Source organism: Medicago truncatula, chromosome 8 (genome assembly GCF_003473485.1).
Source record: "Medicago truncatula cultivar Jemalong A17 chromosome 8, MtrunA17r5.0-ANR, whole genome shotgun sequence".
In the NCBI taxonomy this organism is placed as follows: domain Eukaryota; kingdom Viridiplantae; phylum Streptophyta; class Magnoliopsida; order Fabales; family Fabaceae; genus Medicago; species Medicago truncatula.
In genome coordinates, this window is record NC_053049.1 from 42,521,088 (window position 1) to 42,542,454 (window position 21,367).

Sequence of the window (21,367 nt, forward strand, 5' to 3'; positions counted from 1 at the left end):
ACATCAAAATCTATCGTCAAATAACATTGATGTCTCATTAATAGTTGATGCTTTTTTTAAGGAAATAATTGAGGCCTTTTATTATGATTTAATTTACGAAAGTTACTAGTCATGTCATTGACACGCTATGCTTACAAATCAGATCACGCGAATTGGACAGTTTGATTTATTATATATGATCATGATATACCTCTCTCCATTCGGACCATCACCATCCCTTCACAAGGGCTTCAATGTCTTGTATTGGTTCTTTTGGACGTTGTTGAGCAGTGTGTAACGTTGGATTTGGCGTGCTTTCTGCCTTTACTTGCATAAATAACTAGTATTTCTCTTCTCTTCGTTGTCACATGGCTAGACTTTACTTTTTTTCTTGTTTTGATCGGGAGGTAAATCAATATTCACTGAGCAATCAATTAAAGTTCGAGTTCACGCCTCCTATAACTAGATCTAATATAGGATCTCTCTCCACCAAGGTGAATGAATCAGGGTCTAATATTGGAGAGTTTAGGTGAGCGCGGAAGCAACAACGGATCAATGCTTCAGGATCGCAAAAAAAATGAGACGTCATATCTACGATTTGAGGCTTAACTCCTCTCACACTCAACAATCAATATCTTATGGATTTTAAAATTTACTTTTTTTAATTTTAGTAAAAAAATATTACAGAAGGTTAATCTCTCGACCTGTTTAGTTAAGGGAAGGGCCTTGCTACATGCTTTAAGTATCTTAGCTCTTAATATTCTTCCTGTTTTGTGTTTCAACTTTATGGATTGTAGTATTACTACTGTTGTGAAAGTGAAAGTGAAAGTGCCATTCATCCTTAACATTAATAATTACTCAATGAATTTAATTCAAAATCACAGACTTTGGACTAATTGATTAAAGGTCTTTTTAACCGGGGGCCCAAGACACTAATGAAAGAATCTATAAATAAAAATTTTGTCTTAAAAATATAAACTGTCACTTTTTATCAAGTAATAATTACATTACTTTTTAATAAAAATTTACTTTATTTGATGCTTAACCAATGCACCGGGGGCACCAGTTAACATTCTTCATTGATTAACATTAGGATCCAAGTTGATTTTGGAATAATTCTTGCGTTTGATAAATGGGTTTTTCTAGGTGAGGTCTAGATTACCCTCTCTTGTTTAGAGAATATTTACCCTTTCAAGATATCAACCAATCAAAATATAATATATAAATGTAACATTAAATGTCAAATAAATGAGTCAATTTTTCTATAAAAAAAAATCAATTTTAATAAGGTAACTTTTCATTTTTATTTAATTATATTTAGGTATATAATCTTAATTAATTTACACTATATGACTTATAACAATTAAAATTTCACATCAAATTCAACCCATCATGGTTGTGTTTGGTAACACGAATAAGCTAGCTTATAGCTTGTTGGACTAGCTTATAATCTTGTTTTGATATAATAAGATGTGTTTGGTAAAAAAGCTTTTTTCACTAACTTATAGCGTTTTTTGAGAAGTTATTTCAAGTAGCTTTTGAGCTTATAGCTGGTAGTTTTATATATTTTCTTCCAATTTTAACCCTATTAATTTAATTTAATTATTTTTTAATAAAACAACACGTTCATAGCTTAAAAAATAACGGCCAAGTTCATAGCTTATTTTTTAATAAAACAACTGCCACATTTTCTCCTTTGAAAAAAATCTGCCATGCTTTATTTTATTTTTTAATGAACGCTTTATATATATTTCTTAAAATAAATGCTTTATATTTAACTATAACTAGCCTACGGTACGTTGTAGAATTTTATATATTCTTGCTTGTATTTTTTTCCACCTTCCTTTTATTTTTGGGATTCATAAAAGTAGAGATCAATGAGTTTTTGCCCTCTTTTGTACAAAAAAAAAAAAAAAAAAACAGAGATCAAAATTGTCGGTGAAATTTATTGGAGACTAAAACCAAAAGTTTGAATATTTACAAGGATCCATAACATAGTTAACCATAAATTAAAATATTAAAAAATAAATACATTAGAAAAAATGTCTCTATATATATATATATATATAAACATGTCCTTTTATGTTATTTTATACTTATCAGTCACTTCAACATCTAATTTTACCAAACACTTCAATTTTAATAAACCATCTAGTATTACTACTGTTGTGAAAGTGAAAGTGAAAGTGCCATTCATCCTTAACATTAATAATTACTCAATGAATTTAATTCAAAATCACAGACTTTGGACTAATTGATTAAAGGTCTTTTTAACCGGGGGGCCCGAGACACTAATGAAAAAATCAATAAATAAAATTTTTGTCTTATAAATATAAACTGTCACGTAATAATTACATTGCTTTTTAATAAAAATTTACTTTATTTGATGCTTAACCAATGCATCGGGGGCACCGGTTAACATTCTTCATTGATTAACATTAGGACCCAAGTTGATTTTGGAATAATTCTTGCGTTTGATAAATGGGTTTTTCTAGGTGAGGTCTAGATTACCCTCTCTTGTTTAGAGAATATTTACCCTTTCAAGATATCAATCAATCAAAATATAATATATAAATGTAACATTAAATGTCAAATAAATGAGTCAATTTTTCTATAAATAAATATATATATATATATAAACATGTCCTTTTATGTCATTTTATACTTATCAGTCACTTCAACATCTAATTTTACTAAACACTTCAATTTTAATAAACCATCTTTTCAACTATAAGCTATCAGTTATAAGACATCAACTATAAGCTTGTTTTTCAACTAGCTTATAACTTTTTTTTACGAAACACACCCCACATACGTTCATAAATTTTGTTGCATTTCAAAACCTAGAACACACATAACGTGCAATTTCTTCTTCATTCTTCTTCCCATCTTGATTGTTCAATTCTCTCGTTCGAGAATTGCCGTCGTTTCCAATTACCTTGAGAATCGTTGTCGTCCTTTTGATTCCAGACATTGTGAGAATCGGTGTTGTTTCCATAATCACATCAGATATCACGACTTGATTTTTCTTTTTGATTTGATTTTTCATTTTCGTTTCTTTCTCACTACTATCGTGACTTGATTGCAACCGTTTTACACTTATAATGCGACGTTGGTGACTTTCAACTTTGACATGAATTCCAATGATACTTCCATTTTTATTTGAGTTTGATTGAGTTGTTTGAGATTATATAAAATTGTATTTTATTACACATATTTTGCGTTTGATTAAGATAAATGGATCTTCAATGTGTTGATTATTAATTTTATTTTTGGTACAATATTGATTATTAATTTTACTTTTGGAATTTATTTTAATCAAATCATTATATTGTGTTGTTATGTTGTTTCAGTTCCTAGTGAATTTTGTGTTGTCAAAATGAACATTTGTTGAGATTGTGAACACGGTGTGAGGTCGGTTAAAGCTATGGAAGAGAAGACAAAGTGAAATAAATAAATAATAAATAATGCTAATACGAACATGAATTTCATAAGGTGAGCGTTAATTCGCGAGCAATTCGTGGTTATAGTTTTTGGAAACAACACTGGTTCTCATAATGTCTGGAATCAAATGGACGACAACGATTCTCACGATAATTGGAAACGACGGCAATTCTGGAATGAGAGAATTGAACAATCAAGATGGGAAGAAGAATGAAGAAGAAATTGCACGTTGTGTGTGTTCTAGGTTTTGGAATGGAACAAAATTTATGAACGTATGTGGGGTGTGTTTAGTAAAAATAAGATATAAGCTAGCTGAAAGCTGAAAAACTAGCTTACAGCTGATGTCTTACTGATAGGAGGGAAAAAGCTCATTGATCTCTACTTTTATGAATCCCAAAAATAAGAGAAAGGTGGAAAAAATGCAAGTAAGAATATATATGGGTGTGTTTGTTTCAAGTTTATCAAATTTATTCCTAGGAATAACATTCCTTGGAATATAAAGATGGGAATTTTATTCCAAGGAATTTAGGAAAAATATGTTTGGTTAGCTTTATAATATTCCTAGGAACCATAAAAATAGGGATTATAATAGGTAAACTATTTATGAATTTATTCCCATCTCCATGGGAACTTTATTCCCACCCTTTTTCTTGGGAAATTTTTTCTATTCCCAGGAACATTTTATACCCGGGAATAAAATTTAGTAAACTTGTAACAAACATAGGCATATACATTCCAATCATTTTATTCCCGGGAATCAACAATTATAACTTGAAACAAACACACCCTAAAATTTTACAACGTACCGTAGGTTAGTTATAGTTAAATATAAAGCATTTCTTTTAAGAAATATATATATATATAAAGCGTTCATTAAAAAATAAAATAAAGCATGATAGTTTTTTTTCAAAGGAGAAAACATGGCAGTTGTTTTATTAAAAAATAAGCTATGAACTTGGTCGTTATTTTTAAGCCATGGACATATTGTTTTATTAAAAAATAATTAAATTAAATTAATAGGGTTAAAATTGGAAGAAAATATAAAAACTACCAGCTATAAGCTCAAAAGCTACTTGAAATAACTTCTCAAAAAACGCTACAAGCTAGTGAAAAAAGTTTTTTACCAAACACATCTTATTATATCAAAACAAGCTTATAAACTAGTCCAACAAGCTATAAGCTAGTTTATTCGTGTTACCAAACACAATAATGATGGGTTTAATTTGATGTGAAATTTTAATTATTACAAACCCTATAGTGTAAATTAATTAAGATTGTATACCTAAATATAATTAAATAAAAATTAAAAGTTACCTTATTAAAATTGATTTTTTTTTTTTATAGAAAAATTGACTCATTTATTTGACATTTAATGTTACATTTGTATATTACATTTTAATTGGTTGATATAAGAATAAATACCCTCTAAACAAGAGAAAGTAATGTAGAAAAAACTGTTTTTCTAACCTATGCAACATTGCATAGAATAAGGTGCAATAAATGTTCTACTATCTTTAATAAAATCTAACATTATTAATTATCATTTTCTTGGAAAATGACAATTTTCTCTATCCTATTAATCATTATTTTTTTTATAACTTAATATTACAAAATTAAATACTACTTCTAATAATAAACACATGGAAAATTATCATGGATCAAATGGAACGGCATTTGTAACCAAAAAAATATAAACTGCATTTCTTTATATAAGGGTATCACAAACCACAAAACCAAAAACATGGAACGACATTTGTAAACAAAAACACCACCTTATGCTAGTGAGAACAATGTTTGATACTCCATAATAGTGGTAAAATACTTATAAAGGGATTAATTGCTCTCACTCCTTGAGTCAAGATGCCAACGTTTGATATAATTATAACATATGCATGTTAATAGTTTTATAACATGATAACATGAGTTTTTTTAACATTAGAACATATGAATTATATAGTAGTTAATTGAGAAAAAGGTGAAAGCAATTGAAAACTATGAGAAAAGCGTGAAAGAAATTGAAAGAAAATATGTATAATTTACTGTGAGTTTTGTCCACAATGACGCTGAAGAAGAAATTAGTGTGAAAGATAAAAAATTTAACTGGATTGTATTTAGAAGATGCCTACTAGTATTTAGTTTTTCACAAAATACAATAAATAGAAAGATGATTAATAGAGGAGAGAGGGAAAGAAAAGAAAAATGTATATAGTGGTATCATTTTTTAAGAAAATGATAATCAATATAATAGTTAAGGTGAATATAGTGGTACATTTATTGCACCTTATCCTATACAATATTGCATAGGTTAAAAAAACCCTTGATAAATTAATAAAAAGAGGGATCAGACCCTTTGTACCCAAAAAAAAAAAAAAAAGAGAGAGAGAGAGAGAGAGAAGTCAGGCCTAGAAATCCACTAATTAAAAAAACTCAAAATACAATGGTAGTGTGAATTGCTATTATATATTGGCAACATAATTTTTCAAATCTTCCAAATATTGGCCTAAATTGGTAAAATGTATGAAAACTAAAGAACAAAAAAAACTTTACCATAAATAAATTGTTTCATAGAATACAAAGATAGCCATCTCCTCCAATAACAGCATTACAACTTTGATTAAAATGACTCTAAAAGAAGAAAAAATAATTTGATCAAAGTTCTGCTTTAGAATCCTTATCAGAATCTGTACTCTCTTTCACCTTTTCTTTTGTATTATGAATTGTTTCTCCAACAAATTCTGCGGCTGATTTAGCAGTTCCTTCAACAGATTCTTTGCTTTTGTCAAAACTCCTCTCAACTGCTTCTTTCACTCCTTCATGTTCTACTTTTCCCCTGAAACTGAAATATAGATACACAACATTACCTACATTACTATTCATATATACATTAAATTGGATTTTTACTACATTATATACATGGTAAAATTATAGTTTAATTTGGTTATAAAATTATAGGTTAAATTTGATACACCATCAACAAATCATATATATCTTTGACTTTAGACGTGGTTAAATGTCTTTGATAATTTATTTGATACTGAACAATTATTGCGAAAGACTAATGTGATTGAATATTTTTCAAGGATTTAATGCATAAAAATGATTGATTTTAATTGTAACTATTTTAAAGTTGTACATGTTTGTGATTTGTTGACACCATATCAACATTAAACAATTTTCAATTGCAGAAATCATTAAAAAATTCAATAAAGTGTAGAGATCAAATCAATGCTGATTCAATCCTAAAAATGAAATAGACTTTTGTGAACCTACAAACTTACTCCAAATTTGGTGGTGAAAACTGCATCTGAAGATCATGGATGACAGTTTTGATTTTCTCCCAAGAGCTTTCATGGGATTTTCTAAGCAGAGAAACGGTGTCAATTAGTAATTTGGTAAGGCGTGGTTTTTCTGGAGAATCTGTGGCCACATTTTGGCCACCTTCATCAGCAGGGGTTACATGCTGGAATTGGAGAATTACCAAGATGCCAAAAAGAAGAAAAAGTTTATTTTCCATGCTAATGCTAATTAAAAAAACTAATTGTTCAAGGTTAGAGAGATGAGAAACTTATGCTAAGGTATATGGCTTGTTTGGTACTTGGAAGTTAGCACAACCTTTCCTTTTAACACGTTCTACTACGTGGTGGGACTTTCATCTTGCATGTGGGCTATCCATATATTTGAATATTTCAAACACTAAGGTAAGCTAAAATTATTTGTCCCAAAATATAGAGAAATTATTTATTTATTTATTTATTTATTTTTACCTTTTCTGCATGATTTAAAATGTCAAAATTCTAGTAAAACTTTGTTTGGAGAATGGTAGAGATTGTCTCCCAACTAGGAGCTTGCAACAAGAAAGGTATCGTGTTCTTAAAATTGTACTTATTGTGATAATTATGGTGAAAATGTTGGACCCCAAACTGTATTGATGTTATGTTTAATGATATGAGATGAGTTTGCTTTTGTCAAAAAAGTATGTAATTGATTCATAATTAAATTATTAATACATCACATCAAACTAAGTGCCTTGAAGTTACAACTATTAAGCTAGCACCTAATGTTAAAACTATATACTCCATCCGTTTCAAATTGTATGACGTTTTAGGCATTTTACACATATTAAGAAATGTAATTAATATTGTGTGAGAAAAAGATATTATAAATTGTTTTACAAAATTATCCTTAAAAAATGATATAGGAAAGATAAATGAAAGAATTGAAAAAAGAAAAAGTAATAAATAGTTAAAGATATAATAGGAAAAGTAACATTAATGTTTCATTGATATTCTAAAGTGACATACAATTTAGGACGGAGGGAGTATAACTTACTTCAAAATATGCTTACTATATAACAATAAATTATGGATATGATTCATGACGTTTGCATTAGAATAAATGTCGACATCAAAGGGACCATAATTGTTGAGCAAACAACTCATTAGATTTGTAGAATAGAATACTGATCATACTTCATAATCATATGATGTGATTGATCTATAAATGCATGCTAACTGAAAAAAAACAAAAAAAAAAAAAACATGTAATAATATAGACTTAGACTTCCACAGTAGAAGGATAAAATCAGGTTCACAATTCGAAGTTTACAGAACTACAAATTACCGTAGTATGTACCAAATTTTTCAACATTTGTTTGCTTGGATCATTTAGGCACACAAGGTAAAATGTCTTGCATTTTGTCAATAACATCACATCTTCACCCATATCTAGCCTTTGGGAGGAAAAAAGAAAAATCCCATACAAAATCCTAGAACTTCTGGAATTCATGTTTGATCAAATACAACCGTATCTGAAGATTATAAACACCAACTACATATTATATGTCCAAACAGAAAATCAGTAGCCACATCAAGTAACAAGTCTGCATGCAGAAAGAAACCAACCAAATCAGTTGTCCTTCCAATCTATGAATCTTCGGTTTTGTTCTCATGGACGCAATGACATTTTGAAACTTGCCTAGAAAGATTTTTGCCAATTTTTCTTGTCTCCTCAATCTCGTCCCCAAATTGATCTGTGTGTTGCTATGAAACCAAGATTAATATAATGATAATAATTAATGATATATTAATCATGAGAAACAAATTCTAAAAGGCTATATGAGTTGTGATAAAATTTACCAATAGGTGAGAACCCAAATAACCAATTACGAGAGCATACGAGAGCTTGCAGATTTTCTGAAAACATACAACTTCTATACTTGTTCAAAATACAGTTGCCAGGACTAAAAGGAGATTCTGATGCCACTGCGATTAATGGGATGCTCAATACATCCCTAGCCAACCTTGCAAGGATATAATACTCTTTCTCATTGTCTTTCCAATATTGTAAAGCATTTACATAATAACCTCTGTCTCTCTCTTTCAAATAAAGATCAAGTTGAGTCACACCACCTGCATATCTTTCTAGCCTCTCTTTTTCAACATATTCCTATGACAATTTGAATCAAAGACAAAATAAATATTTAAGAATAAAGATAAAAAAAATGAAAAATAAAAAGCTGAACAAAACATAGACATACACGATATTCCGAAAGAAAGTCTGTTTTCCTTTCCCGAGAAGTAAAACGAGAATCCCTCACAGGTAATCTAATTGAAATTGATGCAACTTTGTTGGCATATTCATTAAAAAGAGAATATAAAACTTTCCTCACATGGCTCACCTTATCTTTTACTGTCTCTGTATCATGACCTAATTTTTCGAACAGATACTTCAAAGATTCGAACTTCAAACGAGGATCTAAAACACAACCAAAAGCAAGAATCATGCTATATTCACTCATATACTTGTCAAACTCATTCAACATCTTTGAAGCCATATCTCTTATCTTGTCATCTTCGATCAACATCATTTTTTTCAATGAAAACTTTATCCCCAAAATATGATCTAAATAAGTATGCAATGTAGGATGAGTAGATTCAGAAATTATGTTGGTAAGTTCAAAGAAATTATTCAAGAATGCACAAACCTTCTCTCCTCTTTCCCACTCTTCACTGGATGGGCAATCACTATATGCTGTATCATTTAAACCCATGTGTTCAAACTTCAAAGGCACTGCGATATTTGATTGCATTCTTAAGCATCGTATAAGTAGAAACCCATTTACCGGACACATCCAAATGCAAGCCATCGCTACTATCACCGCCATCAACTTCTTCAACACATTGACAAAATTGTTTCAACCTAGAGTTTGACACACTCACATACTTCAAACTGTTCCTTATCTTGTCCAATACACCACTTACTACCTTTAAACTCTCTTTCAACCATAAGGTCCAAGACACGAGCACAACACTTAAAATGTTTTTCTAGAGATGGTGCTGTTGCCGATGTGATGAAAGTTCTCAACAAACTATCAAGCGAGCAAAGTTGATTTTTCAAGTTTTGCGAGGTTTCATCATTAGCTGAAACATTATCCATAGTAATAGAAAAAACATTTCTCTCTATTCCCCATTCCTGCAAACAATCAATCACCTTCCTTGATAGCTCAAAACTATCATGTGAAGGGTTGAAATGACAAAAACTCAACACTTTGACAACCAAATTCCATTGATCATCCATAAAATGAGCTGTTAAAGTAACATAACCATGAGAAGAAGTGGAAGAAGTCCAACAATGAAAGCTCAAACACACTCCACCCTTAACTGCAGCCAGCTGTTTTTTCAATTTATCCTTTTCAAGCAAGTAAACTTTCATCACATCAGCGACAACATTATCTCTAGAAAGAGATCGAGCCTCATTAAAAGAAGCAAATTTGGTAAATGCCCTAAATTCATCCCACTCAGCAAACTGAAATGGAATGTAACTTTTTATAGTCATTTGAGTAACCGAATCACGAACCATCCTATGATCAATTTTGTTGAGCTTGAAATGCTTGGCAATACGAGATTTCATAATCAAAGGACATTTGGTAATATGTTGGACTTGGTTTAGATGAGATATACCTGTCCTTCCAGAAATAAACTGTTTCCCACAAGTTTTACATTCACACAGTTCTTTACCATCTGCTTCAATTTTAACAAAGTAGTTCCAAACATTAAACCTTTTAAGCTTCTTATTTGGTGGTTCATGATCACCATCAGAATATGCTGAGTTACAGCTCTCACCAATAAAATCCATACTACATAAAAAAGAAGAAAAAAAAAATCAAACAAATAAACACACTCAAACTCTACCACATTCGAAACTCATTAGCGTGTATAGCAATATACAAAAACGACAACCCTGAGGATTAATTTTACTTGCTATCAAAGAGATAACAGACTCTTGAAGTGGAATTAATGAAAATGCCAAAAGAATTGTTTTCATTATTTTCAAAATTGCATCATCGCTTAGCTAACATTTCATTTTCTCTACATTACAACGGTTCATTTTACGAGTCTCGTATCTTCTCATTAGCAAGTCAAAATGAACACAGGTTAGAAAATGAAAAATACTGTAAAATATATTGACAATAAAGTGGGCAACCAACAATGGATTGGTCCAAGTGGTAAGGAATTTGGACCCTTTTAAGCATGTGGTTCGGTTCCCGGCTCAGTTGACAGAGGAGAACGCACCTTGTGTGTCCCACGTATTCTCTATTCTCTAAAAAGATTACCCACTGCTGAGCGGTGCTGGAAACTTTGTACCAATATCATGTAACCCAAACAAACAAACATTCAAGTAACTAATCGCAATCGGCAACAGTAATAATAAACTATCATTCAAATACCAACACAACATAGATTGTAAATGAATAAATTTATAACTGTAATTAATTATTATTAAAAATAAATAACAATTTTAAAGTGAAAACAAGGAAAGGGAACCTGGGTGTGAGTGAGAGTGAGAGTGAGAGCAGTGAAAACGAGGATTGTTGTTTGTTTACAACAACCGCGGTTTCATCTTTCTTTCTACTTCCTTCCCGCTCGCTATAGGGAATTCTCGGGGCGCGAGATTATAGGGAATGACAGGTTTTTTTGTATCAACTTTTTACACTTCAATTTTTCTTAATTACTACACGTGGTTGAGAAAAATACTTTACATTCTAAATTAAAATTTTAATTATATATGAAAATTAAAATAATGAAATTTAATTTAATCAACATACATATATTTCCTACTTATTAACATATTGAATATTCTCCTCTTAAAAAAAACACATTAACTATTCAATACAGATATTTTTTTTTATCTTTTCGTGGTAATTATGTGCAGCATGTAATAAGCTTCGCATTTGGGAGAATTAATCAGAAGAGTAGAGTTTATTTTAAAACTGTCTATGAGGAAGATGTCTTTGAAGTTCAATCGGTTATCTCTTGTTGTAAATGTTTGCCCTCTCTTTTATTCAATAGCTCTAGTTTTTAGTTTACTAGGAGACAAACAAAAACTTATTAAGTACTTGACTTGACACATCAACAATAAACTCCAAATTAAGTGGTGGAACTATATCTCTAGATTTTGAAAGGGAGATAGAATTTGTGCCAAAAGTATACTTAAGTTAAGAGTATGGATTCAAAGAAGGTTTTGATATTTAAAACATTGAAATGTTGACAAATATGTTTGAGATATTGGTTCAACAATCAAAAGAGGTAAGTTTATTTTTGAAAAATGGTGTATGTATTATATAGACAAAACAACTTCCTTCTTTAGTTCGATTATATGAGTAAATACCCGAACCAAAATATGATATTGCTACTAGTATATTTTCAAGATAAATTTTATTTTTTATGTATTTCTTTAAAGATGTCCTTAAACATTCGCCAACAAAATCTTTAAAACGTTGATGTCAAACATTTGAAAGATTATTAAATTTTTTTATAGCTGACGTTTGAAGTTGTAGTATCCAACTTACTAGTATATTTTTATTACAAGCACGTTTCTCAGGTTGAAGCATGGTAGAAAGACTACTAAAATAGTCTTGAAAGTTTCCAAAAACCTGCCATGCAATGCAAATTAAATGATGATTCCGTTATTCGTTTATGCAACTACCGACAAAAGGTGTTCCTAAGGTCAATTTAAGACATGAAAAATCAATCTTATTTACATGGTATTGTTGACATTTTCAGTGGCAGGAAAGGAAATTTATGACATAAAAGAATAGACCATGAATTCTCCCCAAGCTTTGAATAAGTAGTACTAGTTCCTCCTCCAACAGAGAATGCCTCTACAAAATGAATGAATCAACAAATACACGATCTCATTCCATGCAAGAATACATCAGTGTAATAGAAGTGACAAGTTACCAAATTCAAAGATCTTCAAACATTAATGACCGAATACTATGTTCTAGCTATAGTATTCATTTCTTAAGATCCAGACAAAGAAAATCAACGGAAATTGTACCTTGTATTATAAGACTGATAATCTTCAATAAAATTTGAGGTGAAGAAAGGGACCATGCAGGTGCAGGTATTTAATCTGAGAAATATTTTCTACTAATCAACTAAAAGGAGAGGTACAAGAAAATTTAGATGAAAACCCATGAGTAAATTATGGATATGATTCAGGACTTTTGCGTTAGAATACATATAAACTTCTAAGGAAATATCATTGTTGAGTAAACAAATCATAATAGATTTGTATAATAGAACACTGATAATCTATAAATCTGTGATAACTGGAAAACATAACAAACATGCAAATATCCTTCCAATCTATCAATCTTCAGTTTTGCTCTCGTAGACGCAATGGCATTTTGAGTCATGCTTAGATAGATTTATGTCAATTTTTCTTGTTTCCTCAATCGCATCTCCAAATTGATCTGTGTAATAAAGTAGCGTCCAAGGTTAATATAACGATAATAATCAATGAGACATTATTCATGAGAAATAAATTCTAAAAAATTATATCAATTGCAATAAATTCACCATTAGGTGTGAACCCAAACAACCAGTTATGGGAGAGTACGAGAGCTTGCAGATTTTCCGAAACCATACAACTTCTATACTTGTTCAAAATACTGCTGCCAGGACTAAAAGCAGATTCTGATGCAACTGTGATTATTGGAATGCTAAACACATCTCTAGCCATCCTTTCAAGAATACCATATTTATGACCTTTGCACTTCCAATATTCTAAAGGATTTTTATAATATCCCTCTATCTCTTCCAAATAAAGATCAAGTTGACTCACACCATCTACATACTTTTCTTGCCTCTTTATTTCAAGATATTCCTATGACAATTTAAATCAAAGACAATAAATATTTAAACACTAAGACAAAAGAAAACAAAACAAAACAAAAGAGTTGGACAAAACAGATACATACATGATACTTTTTCAAAGACAATTCCAGATTCCAATCCTGAGTTGAAGTAGAAGAAAGAGGATCCACCACATATAAACTACTTGACGTTGATGCACTTTTGTCGGCATATTCATTAAAAAGAGCATATACAGCTTTCCTCGCACTGCTCACCTTATCTTTTACTGTCTCCGTATCATGACCTAATTTTTCGTATAGATACTCCAAAAATTTGAACTTCAGACGAGGATTTAAAACACACCCAAGTGCAAGAATCACGCTATATTCACTCAAACAATTGTCAAACTCATTCAACATCTTTGAAGCCATGTCTCTTATCGTGTCATCTTCGCTCAACATCATTTTTTTCAATGAAAACTCTATCCCCAAAATATGAACAAAATGAGTATGGGACGTAGGATAAGTAGATTGAGAAGTAATAGTGGTGAGTCCATAAAAATCCATCAAGAATTCACAAATTTTCTCTCCTCTTTCCCACTCTTCACTTGATGGGCAATGATTATATGTTGTATCTTTTAAACACATGTGTTCAAAGGCACTGCGATATTTGATTGCACTCTTAAGCATCAGATAAGTAGAGACCCATTTACCGGACACATCCAAATGCAAGCTATCGCTACTATCTCCGCCGCCAACTTCTTCAACACATTGACAAAATTGTTTCAATCTAGAGTTTGACACACTCACAAACTTTAAACTGTTCCTTATCTTGTCCAATACATCACTTACTACCTTTAAACTCTCTTGAACCATAAGATCCAAGACATGAGCACAACACTTAAAATGTTTTTCTAGAGATGGTGCTGTTGCTGATGTGATGAAAGTTCTCAACAAACTATCAAGCGAGCAAAGTTGATCTTTCAAGTTTTGTGAGTTGCCATCATTAGCTGAAGCATTATCCATAGTAATAGAAAAAATATTTTTCTCTATTCCCCATTCCTGTAAATAACCAATCACTTTCCTTGATAGCTCAAAATTATCATGTGATGGTTCCAAATGACAAAAATTCAACAATTTGACAATCAAGTTCCATTGATCATCCATATAATGAGCCGTTAAAGTAATATAGCTACGAGAAGAAGTGGAAGAAGTCCAACAACGAAAACTCAAACACATTCTACCTTCTATTCCAGCTAGCTGTTTTTTCAGTTTATCTTTTTGAAGCAAGTAAACTTTCATCACATCATCAGCAAGACCATATCTGGATAGAAATTGAGCCTCATTATCAGAAACAAATTTGGTGAATGCCCTAAATTTATCCCACTCAACAAAGTGAAATGGAAGACGATGTTTTATAGTCATTTGAGTCATCGATTCACGAACCATGTTATGATTGAGCTCGAAGTACTCAGCAATACAAGATTTCATAATCAAAGGACATTTGGGAATATGTTGGATTAGATGAGAGATACCTGATCTTCCGCCACAAGTCATACACTCACACATTTCTTTTCCATTTTTATTAATTTTGACAAAGTAGTTCCAAACATTAAACCTTTTAAGCTTCTTTTTTGGTGGTTCAGAATCACCGTCACCAGAATATGCTGAGTTACAAGTTTGTAAAATTTGACATTCATTCCCAACGCCACATCTCTCATTGTTGCAATCCATACTGCAAAAATAGTCAAACAAACATATAAATACTCAAAACATGCCACATTCAAAACTCATTAGCGCATATAGCATTACACACAAAGACAATGCTGAGTATTAATTTTACTCGCTGACACCGAGATAGCAGACCATTGAAGTAAACAATTGTGTGCATTTTTTTTTAAACAATAAAAATGACGGAAGAATTATTTTCAGTGTTTCAAAAAATGCATCAGCCCTAGCTATCATTTCATCTTCTCTTCATCAGAATAGAGAATGTTTTCACGAAGTATATGGAGACTAAGTATTAATGATACTTAGTTTAATTCAAGCAACTAATCGGCATCAACATTTCAATATTAAACCATGAATCAACAGAAACACGCAACAGATTCTAAATTAATAATAAAATTTATAAATGGTTGCAAAAATAAATAATAATTTTATACTAAAAAACAAGCAGAACGAACCTGAGAGTTGGGAGAGAGAAGAGTGAGTGAGAACTGGGAAATGAAAATGACGATTTTGTTTCTATTTCCTTCCCGCGAATGGGGAAAATTTCGGGTGCGATGCGGGTTTTGGGCTGGGAGTAGGGACAGACCTACCGAGCATGGGTAGATTTTCTTTTCTGCACCCCTTCTTCAACATGTTTACTTGTGTAAATCAATACATACTTTCTCCATTCTCAATCAAAAAATATAATCATAATTTTGGTCCAAAATGTAAATATTTTTTTTCTTAATTTATTATATTTAATAATGTTATTTTACTTGATAAAAATAATGATAATTACAAAATGGTTTCCATTTAATTAAATGTCATGAATGGTAATTTTTTTTTATTCTACATAACTAAATTATTGAATAAATTTTAGTTTATGTATTATATCAGACAACATATATTTTTTTTAAAAATATTATTGGACCAACATTACTTCAATCCGAGTGGAACTAAACTCGAATCTCTTAAGTTAGGGTTTTAAGTTCGAAGATTGCTTTTTAGGCCCCCCCAATATCTCTTTAGGCCCCCTAAAAATACAAAAATAACCTTTATAATACATCCGGTAGTTACATACCGGTAGTGCATTTTAAATTTTCACATTTTACACCTTCGGTATGTACATACCAGAGGCACATTTACAAATTTTCGCGTTTATCGCATTATGTTATTTAAATGTACATGCTCTGCTATGTTGGAAAATTCACAAACTTTTGGTAGGGTGCATAAAATTTACAGAAATAAAAGGATCAAACTTTTCATTGAATATGACAGAACTCTAAAAAAAATATGCAGAAACAATACGAGAGAGGAAGAAGCAAGGTTTACCTTCTAAATGATTGCAATTGAGTAAAGATTGACGCTATTTGTTCTATTAATTGTGATGAAAACACAACAAAAATTGGCCAAAAAACGCAAGGTATGGAACAATATTGAAGCTTAGAAAATAACTCTTAAAAAACTGCACCATTTTATACAGATAACAACGTGGGTGGAGTACGGTATATATATACCGGAGGTGTAATTGAGAAATCGCAAAATGAATGTTCCTCCAGAACATAACTACCGAATGCGATAAACGTGAAAATTTGTAAATGTGCCTCCGGTATGTACATACCGAAGGTGTAAAATGTGAAAATTTAAAATGCACATCCGGTATGTAACTACCGGATGTATTATAAAGATTATTTTTGTATTTTAGGGGGCCTAAAGAGATATTGGGGGGCCTAAAAAGCAATCTTCTTTAAGTTCTAGCCTTGTGGATGAAAAATAAAAAAGTTAATAGGAGAACCCTACTAAAGGTGAGCAGTCAGGTTTACCGACGGAGATTAACCATTGATAAAATTAGAGAATGTTTGACGCCAATACCATAGTTTCTTACAAAACAGTTTATATTACAATCCAACTTTCTGGTTATAATTTGACTCCATAAAATATGTTTCAAAAGTTTTTTTTTTTTTTGAAGAGGAATATGTTTCAAAAGTTAATATTCAAAAGGTGTGAGAATGTGTAAGCGTTCGGTTTTTAATTTTCCAGACGCTCTTTTTTAAATATATAGATTTCGTAATCAAACTACCGAAACATATAAAAGATCAGAAGATTTAAATATATAAATTTTGTAATCAAACTTCTGAAACATGTAAAAGCTCAGAAGATAGGTGCCAGAGGCAAGTAAAAGATATTTAAGGAGTCTAACTTTCAAAAGATTTCAAAACTTAAAAGATGAACAAGTTTGTGTCATGTTGTCAACGTAAAACGATAGTACCCTGCAATGATACTATATCGAATATGATACACCACTACTTTATCTTCTGGATAGCAAGGTTTAATTGGCCAATTTTTAGTTCTGTTTCTAATGAATATTTGGTCCATTAGTATTATAGGAAGAAGAAGAAGAAGAAAAAATCCAATTCTCACTCAAGAAAGAGAAGAATTAAGTCTAATATAAAAGATGTAAAAATCTTATACTATATGCAACTTATCCATTCATTTAAAAATACATCAGTGCAATAGCAGTGACTGGTTACCAAATACATAGATCTTCAGACATTAATATCCAAGCGCTTTGTTCTAGCTGAAGCACTCATATCTAAGGAACCAGACAAAGAAAATCATGGGAACTAGCTTTCAGACACTAAAACTGGCTGTTGAGAATAGAGTGTAGGTGGAGTTGGATTGCATTGAGCAGGAAGTTGGGGAAGCATGTTATACTTGTACGGATAACTGCTTTGACTAAAATCAACGATAACCTTTCGAAGGAGTGGCATAACACCTGAAAATAATTTAGAAGAGAAGCAGAAAATACTTTGTATCATAAGACTGATCATCTTAAATAAAACTCTCAACTATTGAGAAGATCTCTGAGGTGAAGAAATGGACCATGCAGGTGCAGGCATTTCATCTGAGAAATATCTTCTCCTAATCAACTAAAAGGAGAGGTGCATGCAGAAAGAAACCAACCTAATCAGTTGTCCTCCCAAACTATGAATCTTCAGTTTTGTTCTCATGGACGCAGTGACATTTTGAAACTTGCTTAGACAGATTTATGCCAATTTTTCTTGTCTCCTCAATCCCATCTCCAAATCGATCTGTGCGTTGATATGAAACCAAGATTAATATAATGATAATAATCAAAAGATATAGTAATCATGAGAAACAAATTCTAAAAATCTATACGAATTGTGATAAAATTTACCAATAGGTGAGAACCCAGATAACCAATTATGAGTACATACGAGAGCTTGCAGATTTTCAGAAACCATACAACTTCTATACTTATTCAAAATACAGCTGCCGGGACTAAAAGCAGATTCCGATGCTACTGTGATTAATGGGACGCTCAACACATCTCTAGCCATCCTTGCAAGGATATCATATTTACGACCTATGTACTTCCAATATTGTAAAGGGTTTTTATAATATACATCTGTCTCTTTCAAATAAAGATCAAGTTGAGTCACACCACCTGCATATTTTTTTTGCCTCTTTTTTTCAAGATATGCCTATGAAAATTCCAATCACAAAAAAATAAATATTTAAGCAGAAGGACAACAAAACAAAAAAGTTTCAGAAAACAGAAACATACCTGAAATTTTATATCAATCGACTCCATCTTCCTTCCCCACGTTGAAGAACGAGAATCCATTAAAGAAAAACAAGTTGAATTCGATGCACATTTGTTGGCATATTCATTAAAAAGAGTATGGAAAGCTTTCCTCACATTGTTCACCTTATCTTTTACTGTCTCCGCATCACCTAATTTTTCGTATAGATACTCCAAATATTCGAACTTCAAATAAGGATTTAAAACACAACCAAATGCAAGAATCATGCTATATTCACTCAAATACTTGTCAAACTCATTTGACATCTTTGAAGCCATATCTCTTATCTCGTCATCTTCACTCAACATCATTTTTTTCAATGAAAACTCTATCCCCCCAATTTTTCTTAAATGAGTCTCAGACGTGGGATAAGTAGATTGAGAAATCATAGTGGTAAGTCCATAAAAAATCTTCAAGAATTCACAAATCTTCTCTCCTCTTTCCCACTCTTCACTCGATGGACAATGGCTATATGATGTATCCTTCAAACACATGTGTTCAAAGGCACTGCGATATTCGATTGCATTCTTAAGCATCGTATAAGTAGAAATCCATTTACCGGACACATCCAAATGCAAGCCATCATTGCCATCACCGCCACCAACTTCTTCTACACATTGACAAAATTGTTTCAACCTAGAGTTTGAGACACTCACATACTTCAAACTCTTCCTTATCTTGTCCAATAGATCACTTACTACCTTCAAACTCTCTTGAACCATAAGATCCAAGATATGAGCACAACACTTGAAATGTTTTTCTAGAGATGGTGCTGTTGTTGATGTGATGAAAGTTCTCAACAAATTATCAAGCGAGCAAAGTTGATTTTTCACGTTTTGTAAGTTGTCATCATTAGCTGAAGCATTATCCATAGTGATAGAAAAAATATTTCTCTCTATTCCCCATTCCTGCAAACAACCAATCACCTTCCTTGATAGCTCAAAATTATCATGTGAAGGGTCGAAGTGACAAAAATTCAACAGTTTCACAGTCAAATTCCATCGATCATCCATAAAATGAGCCGTTAAAGTGATGTAACCACAAGAAGAAGCAGAAGAAGTCCAACAACGAAAGCTCAAACACACTCCACCCTCAATTGCAGCAAGCTGTTTTTTCAATTTCTCTTTTTCAAGCAAGTAAACTTTCATCACATCATTAGCAACACCATATCTAGAAAGAAATTGAGCCTCATTGAACGAAACAAATTTAGTGAATTCCCTAAATTCACCCCACTCAACAGACCGAAATGGAAGATGATTTTTTATAGTCATTTGAGTAATTGATTCACGAACCATCCTATGATCAATCTTTTTGAGCTTGAAATGCTCGGCAATACGAGATTTCATAACCAAAGGACATACGGGAATATGTAGGTTTAGATGAGAGTTACCTGACCTTCCATCACAAGTAAACACTCTCCCACAAGTCATACATTCACACATTTCTTTTCCATCTTTATGAACTTTGACAAAGTAGTTCCAAACATTAAACCTTTTAAGCCTTTTCTTTGGAGGTTCGGAATCACCATAATCAGAATATGCAGTTTGTAAAATTTGGACTTCATTTCTTACGCTGCAATTCTCACCAATGCAATACATACTGCAAATTGAACAAACACACTCAAACTCTAACTGATTTAAAACACATTAGTGTCTATCACTATACAAAAACAACGATGAAAAGCTATTAAGCATCAATGGTACAGAAATGCCATTGCTTAAATTCTAAAATAAACCATCAATTTAGTTCTTAAACTATGGCTCTCTCTCCAATTGAGTCCCAAGACTAAATAAATATAAAAAGTAGTGCTAAACTATATAAAATTCATCAATTTAGTCCATAAACTTTATGAAAATCCGACAATTTAGCACTTGATATCTTAGCAACAGGTTTAGGAACAAATTAATGTATCAACAATTTGTAAATAATTTCAAAATCCAACCCATTAAAAGAAACAAATATGCGGCAAACAACAAAAATGAACTATCAACAGCAACACATCACAGATTATAAATTCAAAAAATAAAATAACGAAAGAAACGAAGCGAACGAACCTGGGAGCGGAAGCTTCGGTGTGAGTGATGAGTGAGAGAATGGTGAAAATGAAATGAAAAGAAAAACGCTCTTGATCTTTTTGTCCTTCCCGCTAATGGAGAGGGACATGTGGGCTTAGTGGAATAGACACATAGGTTTCCCGCTATATTCTGAGATGGTATTGTTTTTTGCACCTCTTATTTGTAATGCACTCATTTTTATAGTTAATAAAAATTATTGTTTATTTTTTTCAAAATATTTATTTATATCTTTCCAATTTTTCTAAAATAAATCAACACAACATTCTACGTGGATACAAATTGATGGCTAGTTTACTTTGTGAAAATATTTTCAGTTTTTATTTTTTAGATCATGTGTTCATTTTAGCTTGCTATGAGAAGATGATAGACTTTTCCATGACTCGACAGATTTTTAAAACAATGGAGCAGTGATA

At 31.4% G+C, this 21,367-nt stretch overlaps 1 protein-coding gene across 1 annotated transcript; it reads right to left on the minus strand.

The window, feature by feature from the left end:
• Positions 1 to 5,864: 5,864 nt before the first annotated feature.
• LOC11439951 (uncharacterized) lies at positions 5,865 to 7,044 on the minus strand. The gene is made up of 2 exons (XM_003630065.4): positions 6,702 to 7,044; positions 5,865 to 6,259 (listed from the first exon to the last, which is right to left on the minus strand). The coding sequence occupies exons 1-2, from the start codon at positions 6,935 to 6,937 to the stop codon at positions 6,073 to 6,075; spliced, it is 423 nt and encodes a 140-aa protein (XP_003630113.1). The 5' UTR covers positions 6,938 to 7,044; the 3' UTR covers positions 5,865 to 6,072.
• Positions 7,045 to 21,367: the final 14,323 nt, after the last annotated feature.